This window comes from Urtica dioica, chromosome 8, assembly GCF_054948205.1.
Source record: "Urtica dioica subsp. dioica isolate 48M chromosome 8, U.dioica_male_clone48M_v1_H2, whole genome shotgun sequence".
In the NCBI taxonomy this organism is placed as follows: domain Eukaryota; kingdom Viridiplantae; phylum Streptophyta; class Magnoliopsida; order Rosales; family Urticaceae; genus Urtica; species Urtica dioica.
The window spans coordinates 1335107-1347435 of NC_142763.1; the positions used below are offsets into that span (position 1 = coordinate 1335107).

At 32.9% G+C, this 12329-nt stretch overlaps 1 protein-coding gene and 1 long non-coding RNA gene across 3 annotated transcripts; both read left to right on the plus strand.

Moving 5' to 3' along the window:
• The first annotated feature begins 614 nt into the window (after nucleotides 1-614).
• Nucleotides 615-3854, plus strand: LOC149387030 (mediator of RNA polymerase II transcription subunit 23-like). The gene is made up of 5 exons (XM_089621555.1): nucleotides 615-1334; nucleotides 1434-1477; nucleotides 1802-1901; nucleotides 1990-2811; nucleotides 3713-3854. Exons 4-5 carry the CDS (start codon nucleotides 2169-2171, stop codon nucleotides 3802-3804), a joined length of 735 nt encoding a protein of 244 aa, XP_089477681.1. The 5' UTR covers nucleotides 615-1334; nucleotides 1434-1477; nucleotides 1802-1901; nucleotides 1990-2168; the 3' UTR covers nucleotides 3805-3854.
• A 4676-nt stretch (nucleotides 3855-8530) lies between these two features.
• Nucleotides 8531-11023, plus strand: LOC149387031 (uncharacterized). Of its 2 annotated transcripts, XR_016300449.1 has the most exons (4): nucleotides 8531-8750; nucleotides 8849-8898; nucleotides 9503-9633; nucleotides 10543-11023. It is a non-coding gene; the product is annotated as an uncharacterized LOC149387031 (long non-coding RNA). The 2 variants fall into 2 exon arrangements; XR_016300450.1 differs by lacking the exon at nucleotides 8849-8898.
• The last annotated feature ends 1306 nt before the right edge of the window (nucleotides 11024-12329 follow it).

Below are 12329 nucleotides of genomic sequence, written 5' to 3' on the forward strand. Positions count from 1 at the left end.
AATGAATATATACATGCGATTGAAATTGATGATATACCAAAAACTGATAAACATGAGTCTGATGACTATTTCAGCAAAATTGATATACACATATATATTATATACTTTTATGCAGGCAAACTGCCTAATAAAACAAAAAAGAAGGAACCTGATGAACAATATGCCAAAAAGGTTATACAGAGATCTATACTATTGAAATTCGTACAATATAGTATACAACCACTGTTGAAACAAATAAATAAAAAATGACCCATATCAGATATGACAGTAAAGGCATTAAAGATGATGTAACCCTTAACGATCATAGAGGCAAAGCGCGGAACAACACGTGCTATTATTTTATTTTTTTAATATCACAAAGCTATAAAAAAAACGGAAACCAAAACCAGAGGGATGTGTAAAAAAAAAAAAAAACGCGTCATCCAAACAGAACAAAATAACACACATACGCATGCTATAAGATATAAACAATCAGAAATATATATATATATATATATATATATATCTATATATATATATCTATACCTCTACATATATGTGTGAATGTTAAGCAAGCAGGTCCTCAACATGCCTGCTTTAACTCATTCTAATAACTTTTACACGTGCCTTGTTTGAATCTCAACACACATCTGCGGTGAGAAAAAGAAAAGATGACTCAAATAAGTTGTCTTATTATTAATTTTCAGTGGAGGTCATGGACCAGATGAATTTCGTGAATGTTTTCTACAGATATCCTTCTAATAATCAACCGCCTCCACTTCTACGTTCTTCTTTTACTGTTCGAACTAACCAATCAAAATTTAATATGTGGCCAAAAACGTGGCATCTATTTCTTGCATGCAGGGGTTGAGCCACTATAAATTATTTCAGTATTTTTTTTATTATCAACCGCTTCCACTTTTTCTTCGGCTTCTTTGTTCTTATCATTATTTTAATTTTCTTCTTTAAAATTCCATCTTCTCTACGCTCAGAGAGAGAGGACGAAGTGAAGTCGCCGAATTTCGTTCAAGAACTCCAGCGTCGGAATTGACGACGTAGAACCGACGAATACGGAATTCGAAGAGATGAAAATCTTCACCTGTGTTAAACTATTTCACAAGTTGACGCCTAGATTATGTTCATTTTTGTCCGAGAATCTGAAATCAAATGGGGTTTTGATTTCTAGGTTTGAAATTTCCGATTTCAAGATTTTGAAATTGAATGTTGTGGATTGAAATTTCGATGTAATTTAGTCAGTTGTCATATTGATTGACGAAAACAATTTTGTGCCAATGGCTTGCCAGTTCCACCCAGCCCGAGCCTCTATCGTCAATCTCTTCGACCTCTACTTGGGAGTATATTTTCCCTCTCTTTCTTCTTCCATTTCTTTTCTTCTCCGTCGAAAATAATTCCACTGATTCCCTCTCTACCTTGTTGTTGTTGTTTAATCGCAGCGAACTTCCAACCAGAGACCTGAAGATGCAGTGCGCGAGCCTTCGTAAGTCCCTGATTTTCATTTCATATATGTCATTGTTTGATGCTTCATAGGTTAAGAATATATATATAATTTTTTTTATAATATTTTTCTGATTTGCCTATGTTCTGTTACGAGAATTTTGAACTATAATGAAAACCTTTTCGCCGTGCTTCTGAACTCCCATAGCAAAAACTAAGTAAATCAAAAAAATTACTGGCTCTGCACATATGGGTGGACTGAGCTTAAAGGATTAGTTTTTCCCATTTACTTTTTTTCAGTAATTTTATACGATGATACTTATGAACTGTAAGGTAAGCTTTTGACCATGTTTCTGAAACCATCCAGAAACAAGACACAGAAGCGTGTTGTCGCTCTTAACAGAGATCAACCCCCTAGAGACGAGCAGTTCATTTTGGATTTCGAGCAAATTCAGAGGCAGATTTCTGTAAGCCACAATGCTATTTGAAATTTCTTTTTTCTGTTGATCTTTTCATTCTTTATTTATTACTTCCGTGTCCTTTATTTGATTATAGATCGAGAGCAATTGCGTGCCGTAACGGAGTCCGTGATTATATCTCTGGTCGTGCAGTTCAGCGGTCACGGGCCACGGGCCGAGTTTCTTCTCTTCACTCTGCACGGCTTGTGCAGCCTCGGCTTCATCAACTGGGACACTTTTCTTCTGCCGCTCCTCTCTGCCGTCTCCACGGCGGAGATGTCTCAGACAAGCGCCGCCGGAGCTTCGCTTCCGATTTCCAACCCCGCCGGTCTTCAGTCGAACCCGGCTTCTCCGTTGCCGTCCATTGAATCCGCTTCTGGAGTGGCTATGTCGCCGGCAAAGTCGTCTGACAATGCCATAGGCAGTCAACGGCAACTCTGCTGCAAGATTGTCTTGGCGGGTCTCGAGTTCAGCTTGAAACCGGTGACTGTCGCGGACGTTTTCTCTCCCATGTTGAATTGGCTGGTTAATTGGGATCATAGGCAACTCGGGGGCGAGGAATCTCGTGGACCCGACAAGGCTCTGACTGAGTGGCTGCATATCTGCTTGGATATCGTATGGCTTCTGATTGATGAGGAAAAGTGCCTGGTTCCGTTTTACGAATTGCTTCGTGGTGGATTGCAATTCACCGAAAATTTACCCGAGGACGAAACCTTATTTACGCTTATTTTGGAGATCCATAGGAGGCGGGATATGATGGCCATCCACATGCAAATGTTGGACCAGCATCTTCATTGCCCTACTTTCGGGACTCAGCGTTTTATCTCAAACGTTGCTCCCACTACTCCAGGAGAAGCTGTTGCAAACTTGATATATTCGCCGATAACATATCCAAGTGTTCTTGGTGAGCCATTGCACGGTGAGGTGATGAATTTTTCTCCAATATAATACTGAATGAACCATTTCCTTTTTTATTTTTTTAATTTTTTTTTACGAAAAACTAATGAACGTGGTGTCATATACTTGAGCTTTTCCTGTTCATTTCATTGAGAAATTAGAATTGCACAACCATGTAATCTGTTCAGTCCAACTTATCATGTGGGCTTGAAGATTTGTATGTCTCATCAGTATAAAAAAGAAGAGTGATTTCATATAATGAATATTTGATTCCACTTAGAACTGAACACTTGGGGCCATCGGAAGGGTCTCTCAGTCGATGCGATAGGCATCCGTGGGCTTAGTCGGGCGAAGCCTTGATGGTATTGCTTGAATATGATCTCTTCTAGAACTGATCTTAAACAAATCACTTGAATGGTTGTTGGTGATATACTGTTATAGAGTAATATTTTTTTTTATATGTAAAATGCTATAGCATTATCTATCTAGGATAAAGTGAAACTTATCCACTAGAATTTTATCTTATGTCCTTTTATTAATTTGTTCCTTCAGTTCAGATTCCTATTTTCATTAGCGTCTAAATAATATATAGTTCAGTATAATCAAATGCTATATACAGAAGAAAAAGTACTGTTTTACCAGTGCTTCTGGCAGAAGCTTCTCATCAATGCTAGAGAAGTTCATGGTTTTCTTACCTACGTTTAGGATACACATGGTATTTCAATTTCATGCACCCTAAAATATAATGCCAAAGTGAAGCTATAGATGGATTGCTACTGGTTGAGATCCACATTGTTTGGTGAGCTCATGTGGCTGTGTCAATAATAAAAATTCAGGATTCAGACTTTCATATTGGATTGGTTTTTATTTTTTTTATTTTTTTATTTTTATGTTATTGGTATTTTGTTTTTGGGCTGTTGTAGGATCTTGCGAATTCTATACAAAGAGGAAGTTTGGATTGGGAGAGAGCTTTACGTCGCATAAGACACGCTTTTCGAACTACTCCGTCTCCTGATTGGTGGAAGCATGTACTCCTTGCTGCTCCTTGCTATAGGTCTTCTTCTACCCGTGGATTTACTCCCGGTGCTGTATTTAGCTCTGAAATGATTTGTGAGGGAACAATTGATAGAATAGTTGAGCTGGTAGAGTTGACAAATTCAGGTAATTTTTTGTTTTATCTTTGTGGGAGGCTTTTTTTCTATGTCGAGATTTTTCTTTATCTTATCTCATTCGATTTTACGCACTTTCTTTTTAAGGTGGAGAGAACGAGAAACATTTTATCGTTTCATAGGGAAGACAGAAGCTCTGATCCGAATAGTCCTCAAAGCATCTTGCTCGACTTCATCAGCAGTTGTCAGAATTTGCGTATTTGGTCATTGAATCCATCTACAAGAGAATATCTGAATAGTGAGCAACTTCAGAAAGGAAAACAAATAGATGAATGGTGGAGGAAGGCAAGCAAAGGTACATGTACATCTTCTGTCTGGTTGTACGTCGGTCAAAAATGTAGTGAACTTGTATAATCAGACTCGGTAGGTTCAAGGATATTTTCAAACTTAGAATGTGTCACCGATAATCTTAAGTGTCTTTCTGTTACGACCCTGGGTTTAGGATAATAAACCATGTTATTATACTTAGCCTTCTCGGCTTTTTGTCTTCGAGTCTTGGGATGGTGTGTTGGTTTAGTATTTTTAAGTATGGCTTATAATCTTAAAATCTTCATTTTTTTTTCAGATTTGGCTATTGAATTACAATTGGAATATTTTCCACGTGCGTAGCACGTGCAGCCATGCCTAGTCTACATATATGTGTGAATGTTAAACAAGCAGGTCCTCAACATGCCTGCTTTAACTCTATGGCGAATTGTGCCAAGCGTCTGATTGTTCTGCGTTTAAGGCTCATCTCTCTTACTTTTTCATTTCTTTATTATTGGTTACATATTTTAGAAATAATAAAAGTAGGTTTTAGTTTACTTCTTCGTTATTTGTTGTGGGCCACGTGGAGTGCGAAGTGCGAACCACGCGTTAGTGATTCATCGTGTAATTCGACAGTCCGAATATTATCAGACTCTAAAGGAGTACAATCGCCACAGACCAGGACAACCAGTTATTGGCTTTTGACCAGTTTCAAAATCACTGGGCCCAATATTCGCAAGCAGAAAAAATATATCCCCCAGAAAAAAAAAACCCAAGAAAAATTGGCCATACTTTTTTTTTTTAGTCAAACCTATATGAATCTTAAAATATATTATCTATGTATATATATATATATATATATCATTACCTATGTACGTATAACCTTCAACATGCTTGATGTAATTATATGCCTATTTCATGTCTTTTTTTCTTCATCAAATATGGTTTCACCGCCTCTATTTACTCTAAAGGCGCTTCTATCTCATGTGCTCATCAAGATGCGTGCTTAGTGTACAGCCATTTTTTTTTTGTCGCTTATCCTTTACATAATACTCTTGTGTATCTCTTATTTTTGCTATTAATTCAAGCCGTGTAATATTGCATGTTCACACTTGGGTCTTTTATACACTGACACCACACAAAACAAAAATAATAAGATTTTAAATTACATTAATCTTCCTTGAGCTATTATTTTATGTTAGGTGTAATGCTGCATGGTGGACACGTAGGTCCTTTAGCTACTGTTGTACTGTAGTTTTTTGTATATATCACACTCTGTGTAATTTGTAGTGTATATCTTCTTTGCATTTTATTAAGCAAATTTTAAAGAATTGTCCGATAATTTTTTCTTATTTTACTCAAGTATATCGTGTATTGTTCAGATTCAATCTTCTTAAGCGGCCACAAAAAGTGTGCTCGGATAAATTGAGCTTTACAATTAAATAATGAGATTTAATATTCTTACTGCGCGCTTATACAGATCTCTATTTCATTCAGAACAAAAATCAAACATAAACTCTTCTCTCTCTCTCTCTCTCTCTCTCTTCAGTCTAGAGCAAAGTTCTACACTTTGTGAACTCCCTCTCGACGTATTCACACAATTTCCCGATTAACCTAAATAATTCGAAGGTAGGTTGCCTATTATCTTTGTTTCGTATTTGTGGATTTGTCACTGTTTCAAACAATTTATTTTTATGAGCTAATGATTTAAAATTTAGTTGAATTTGGATCAACTTCAGGAATATTTGGCGGTGCTGCAGTGAGAATACCAGAGTAAATGGTTGCGGTGACCAAGTTTGACCAACTTGGGCGTGTATTCGGTGATTCCGAATTTTGTAGGGAATTATTGAATTTGTCTTATTATTAGTTTTAGGATTTGAAAGTGATATTTTTTATTTATATATCTTGCCAAAAATATAGCTAGATGTGTAAGATTATGGAATGGCTTTTGGTAGGAGTTTTTATTTGATGAAAATAAATGTATTTTCCTTTCGAATAGCCATTCTGTTTTTCCTATTTGCTTGGAATTCTTCCACTCATCTCATATATGCATAATAATATGCATTTGTTTGAAGGTTCTCATGCTCTTTAAAGTCCTTTTTATGTGAGTTGATACATTTGTTTGAAGTTCACTGATTTCTTTGAAGTTCCAAGGCTCTGAAATAAAAATATACATTTGTTTCCATTGTAGAAAAAGTGATATATTGATGTTGAAACTGTTCTGCACTTCATTTCAGAATCACTGAAGTGTTGCACTTGAATATTCATTTCCATTTCATATTTCGTTATTTTGAAACTTACTACTGGTTTATAATCAACACTTTTAAATAAATGTCACTTGCAACAAAGTGAAATTCGATGTGGATTACAAAACACATATATCAAATGATTATTATCATTATATATTTTTATCGTAGCACACTGAAATATAATTTTGCATCTAAATGATAAGAAAATACGTAGATATATTCAAACACTCGAGTATCAAAGATATATAATTATCTTGAATAATAAAAAAAACTGGAATAAAGTGTAGTATTAAAGTTTTTATAGGTCTGCTTATCCCACCAAAAATTATACGCAATGAGTTAAAGTACTATTATATTAAATAAATAAATTTATATGTAACCTTCTCTTAAACTAAGAAAAAAACTAATTAAAATACTAAAAAAATTTAGTTTTAACAGCTCTATTTACCACAAAATTTAATTTAAACATCTTTAATCACTTTCATTTTGCTCTCAATGGAAAGACTATGAATATTAAAATATCTTATTATATACATTTATATATATGAAAAAAATATTCTTTTTTAAGTATAGCTTACAAATATATCATAAGATAATATACTGAAATGACTTCGTTTTTCATTTTTGATAAGGTTTTGATAACGTTTTACTAATAATAGTGTGGAAAAAAAATAAACGTGCAAAGTAGGTTTTGGCATTCTTTTGATAATGAGTTTCTAAACTCATTTTTCCAATACATTACTAAGTACTAACTCTTGTTTAAATATATTTCTCTGCGTATTTATGTTTGGAAAATAATCTAATCAATTTTAGAATTAGCAACATCAATTATGTGGTGACCAACACGTGCGAAGCACGTTTCCTCCCTCTAGTATATATATATATATATATATATATATATATATATATATATATATACAAGCGGGTGTGCCCGCGCGTTGCGGCGGATCAAGCCGATGATAAATACATTTTTATAGTTATAAATTTTACGTTTCGGCAAAAGTAAATAACTTAATAGATGATTAAATTTTTTCTATGTTATTTATTTTGTAATTTTGTATGCTTCTAAAGTAATAAAAAAACTGTATAGTGAAATTTGTGAAGATGAAGTAGCACAACTAATTACATTGTTCAATTTATAATTATGTAACAATATAAATAATAACTCTTCAATTTCAAATTTTAAAAGATACAACTTACTTGTTTTGAAATACCAATTAGCCATTTCCAGTTAATAGTGCAAAGACAATACTATTATTGAATCAACTATCATTTAATTGTATGATGACTTTTTATTTATATTCATGTATATTTTTTTCAAATATGCTAATGATTTGTTATCAATGTATCGGAGAGAAAAAAAGTTACAATTCTTCAATTTTAATATCTATAGAATATGAAATGAATTTTTTATTCAATAAAAGTATAATGAACTTTATTAATCCAAAACATTGCAAACATCTTTTTTTTTTCTTGTATGAATTAACTTAAAATCAAATCAGATTATTTCCAATCCCAATAGTAAGAAAAAATATTTATCAACACAATATTTTGCTTGATGTATTTTAGCATAAATGAGTTATCAATGTTTTGATGAAAAATAATATTTATAAAATATTTGAATTTGAAAAATCTTTTCAGAACAAATAAAGCGTTTCAGTATTAGTGATTTTTTAATTGTTGTCTTTTTTTTCATATTGCTATAAAAATAAATTATTTTTTGTATCTAATTTCAAATGTCAAAACCATAAGCAAAGTGTAATCAATTGAAAGAAAATAAAAGCCCAAATATAAACCAAAGATGTGTCTTCGCTTATAGATTCAGTTGGAGTTGATGAGCTTTGTTGACAAATACTTTCCAAACGGGTTTTAACATGTTGCCGTTTTCTTTTTATCATTTTGCTGTGGAAAATAAATTATCTATGTAAACAATGGTAGAAGTCCATATGTAAAGCAATTTCCGAAATCAGCCCAATCTTTACTTCATGAAATTAAACGGAATTAAAAGCCCAATATTAAGCAAAAAAAAGAAGCCCAAATTATAAAGCCCCTATATATATACTTCCTTTTCACCCTTAGGGTTTCTTCTCATTTGTTAGAGCCGCATAAAATCGCTGATCTCTCTCTCTCTCAATGCCGATTAGGTTGTCCTGGCTTTTTTTCAGTTTCCTTTCTTAGAGTTTCGTAAGAGTCGCATAAAATCTCTATCTCTCTCCCTCACGCACTCTCTCACTGATTAGGTTTTAACCTGGGATTTTTCAGCTGACGCCACGTTTGTGTTCGGTTGATTGGAAAAGGTAAGATTTTCTTCCTCTCATTTGTTTGCTCTCTATCTGTGTAATTGTTTTCGTCTCTGAATCGAGTTTGTTTTCATTTCTATGCGATTTCGTTACAGATCACACCGATCTCTCCAACTAATTTTATTTTTATCAGACTACGGTCGAGGTTAGAACTTCATTGGAAAATTGTTATGCTGATTTCTCTCTTTCTATTTCTTCTTATTTATCCTTTTCACCGAGTTCTTTATTTTTTTTAATAAAGTATATGTTTTCGGTTATGTCTTATTCAAGTTTTTTTTCGATCTATTATATCTTTATATGTCCCTCTTTTATGTATATGTTTTCGGTTATGTTTTCGGTTTAAACTATCTTGAGTTGTGTAATAAGTTTGAAAATTTCTGATCAAAGATTTTTTAGACATTTTTCATGATTCTCTAGCTTCGTTTAAATTATCTTCCTTTCCGTAAAGTTTTTCACCGAATGGATCTTTTTTAATATTTTTTAACCATTTTTAAATGATCATTTAGTTTTAAATTCCGAATTGATGTTTATTCGTTTGATTGAATTTAACATCGATTATATAGACTGAGAAATCTATCATAGAAAAAGAGTGTTGTTTAGACTATAAGAAAAGTGAAATTTTAAATATGAGTTATAGTGTGATTTTAAAAACGTGAAATTTATTATCCATTCTTTGGGTTTGTTACAAATAAGTCATTTTTTTCTGCTCTGTTGAATAATCTTCTAATAGAATTCATTGACTATTACAGGTTTGAGAAGCAATATATGAGCAAATGAGTGTCACTGATCAGTTGGAAGGAAAATGGAGCGTTTGGAAGTGGAAGTGTTAATCAAGAAGATCCAAATTATACAGATCTCAATCAATTTGGAAGTATTCCAGGTTCGTTTGTATGTTCCTGCTATGAATTCTTTTCTTTTTTGTTCTGTGATTTCATTAGTATTTGATGTGATAGTGGTTAAAAAAGCCATATTCAAGCGCTTTATCAGCGTTTAGTTTGAAAATTTCAGTAAATATTTTATAAACTGGTTAACATTAACAAATTATTTTTCGTCTGCCTGATGATGGAAATATGTTAACATTGAGCCTCCATTTCATTCTTATTTTCTATATGACATTGTTGTTTGATTGGTTGATTAAGATGATAGGTTAACTTTTTTATAACCATTTATTGCAGTCTGTTTGTTACCTGGAAAAGTATAATGCAATTTTCTGAATGGATCGGTGTGTTTGGTTTTCTTTGCTGATTGATAAACCATTGAGAATAAGAGAAGAAAATAATCCAGACTCATAGGCGAAATGAGAATGTGGGGAAAAAAATAACAAACATCAAAGGAAAACAAATTATAATTTTGTACTCTCGTTTTATTTTGAAATTGTCATCTGATGTAGATATGAACTTTTTTTTCTTTTACATCAATGTTACATGGTTTTGATTCAATTATATATGTGATATTGATGTGGTAAAGTGGTACAAATTATTTTAGAGATCTGTGAAACAGAGGCATAGAGAAGTGAATCTTTTTTCTATGTGTGATCATGTTAAAATAATTAGTTCATAACCTGAGATATAAGTCTTTTTTTTCAGTAGCTATACATACAATAGAATAAGTTAGCAAGTTATCTCATTCAGCAATGATCACGGTTAATTGCTAAGACACAAAGCAGAAGGGTGAGAATGGAAAGTTAACCTATGACCTTAACGTAGTAAAACACTTACCCAGATGTCTAGATGTATTTGAATTGCTCTTTTTCTTCTGTATGTTCTGTAACAGTTTGGTCTGCCAACAGGTGGGAATTAGCTGAAAGGATTGAAGTGATGAATGTGGGAAATGCAGGAGGGATTTAGCTGAGAAGCTGTTCGTAGGATTGTATATGGGAATCTGAGAATTTTTTATCTTGAAGATTTTATGGAAGACTTGTGAATGAAGATGCATTGATGAAAAAAGAAGACAATGGTCCATATTTATAGTTCGTCATTCAATATGGAATTTGAAGAGTTATTTTCCAGGAGAATCTCGGATATCTAAGAATAGTCTAGGTCATTGTCATTTTTGTGTCGTTTTCAGGAGAATCTCGGATATTTGAGAATATTCTAGGTCATTGTCATTTTTGTGTCGTTTTTTTTATCTTCCAGAATAGTGTCATTTTCGTGATTTTTTGTTCTTTTAAAGAGTAATTGTAAAAGTTTAATTAAAATGTCATATCATGTAATTATTAAGCTCTTAAAGGGCATTTTCGTCAAAAAAAAATTCGGATACTGTAGACTTAACAGGAACCTGTGTCTGTGTGAATAGTGATTCCGGATTCTCCTTTATATATATATAATAATATATATAATCTTTTTTCTATGTGTGATCATGTTAAAATAATTAGTTCATAACCTGAGATATAAGTCTTTTTTTTCAGTAGCTATACATACAATAGAATAAGTTAGCAAGTTATCTCATTCAGCAATGATCACGGTTAATTGCTAAGACACAAAGCAGAAGGGTGAGAATGGAAAGTTAACCTATGACCTTAACGTAGTAAAACACTTACCCAGATGTCTAGATGTATTTGAATTGCTCTTTTTCTTCTGTATGTTCTGTAACAGTTTGGTCTGCCAACAGGTGGGAATTAGCTGAAAGGATTGAAGTGATGAATGTGGGAAATGCAGGAGGGATTTAGCTGAGAAGCTGTTCGTAGGATTGTATATGGGAATCTGAGAATTTTTTATCTTGAAGATTTTATGGAAGACTTGTGAATGAAGATGCATTGATGAAAAAAGAAGACAATGGTCCATATTTATAGTTCGTCATTCAATATGGAATTTGAAGAGTTATTTTCCAGGAGAATCTCGGATATCTAAGAATAGTCTAGGTCATTGTCATTTTTGTGTCGTTTTCAGGAGAATCTCGGATATTTGAGAATATTCTAGGTCATTGTCATTTTTGTGTCGTTTTTTTTATCTTCCAGAATAGTGTCATTTTCGTGATTTTTTGTTCTTTTAAAGAGTAATTGTAAAAGTTTAATTAAAATGTCATATCATGTAATTATTAAGCTCTTAAAGGGCATTTTCGTCAAAAAAAAATTCGGATACTGTAGACTTAACAGGAACCTGTGTCTGTGTGAATAGTGATTCCGGATTCTCCTTTATATATATATAATAATATATATATATATATATATATATATATTCAGATCCAAACGCATATATGCCCAAAAATAAACAGAACTAATGCTAAAATTTCTCAAAAATTCAATCATGATGGGCTCTGATACTAATTGTTAGATCCGAATATCAAGAGTGAAAACCATCACCTAATTCCATGATCGAATCATGTTGAATAATTAATAAAGCATAAAACAAAAGCGCAAGCATACCTGATGAATCCATGACGGTTGGTTCGTATTTATAGAGAAACCCTAGGTTACCCTAGTGGGCTTCCTATTCCAGCCCATCACTGATATAGAAGCTCATAATGAGTCTACATGTTAAAGACCTACAACCTGTTAGATACATTAAAGCCCAATAACCGTACACCAAAATACATCACTTTTAACGAGCTATCTTTATTGACAGTTCACAACACATA

Coding starts and splice junctions, on each gene's coding strand:
- LOC149387030 (XM_089621555.1), top strand. CDS start 2,169: ATGTCTCAGACAAGCGCCGCCGGAGCTTCGCTTCCGATTTCCAACCCC. Junction 2,812..3,712: donor TCTTGGTGAGCCATTGCACG/GTGAGGTGATGA, acceptor GGGCTGTTGTAG/GATCTTGCGAATTCTATACA.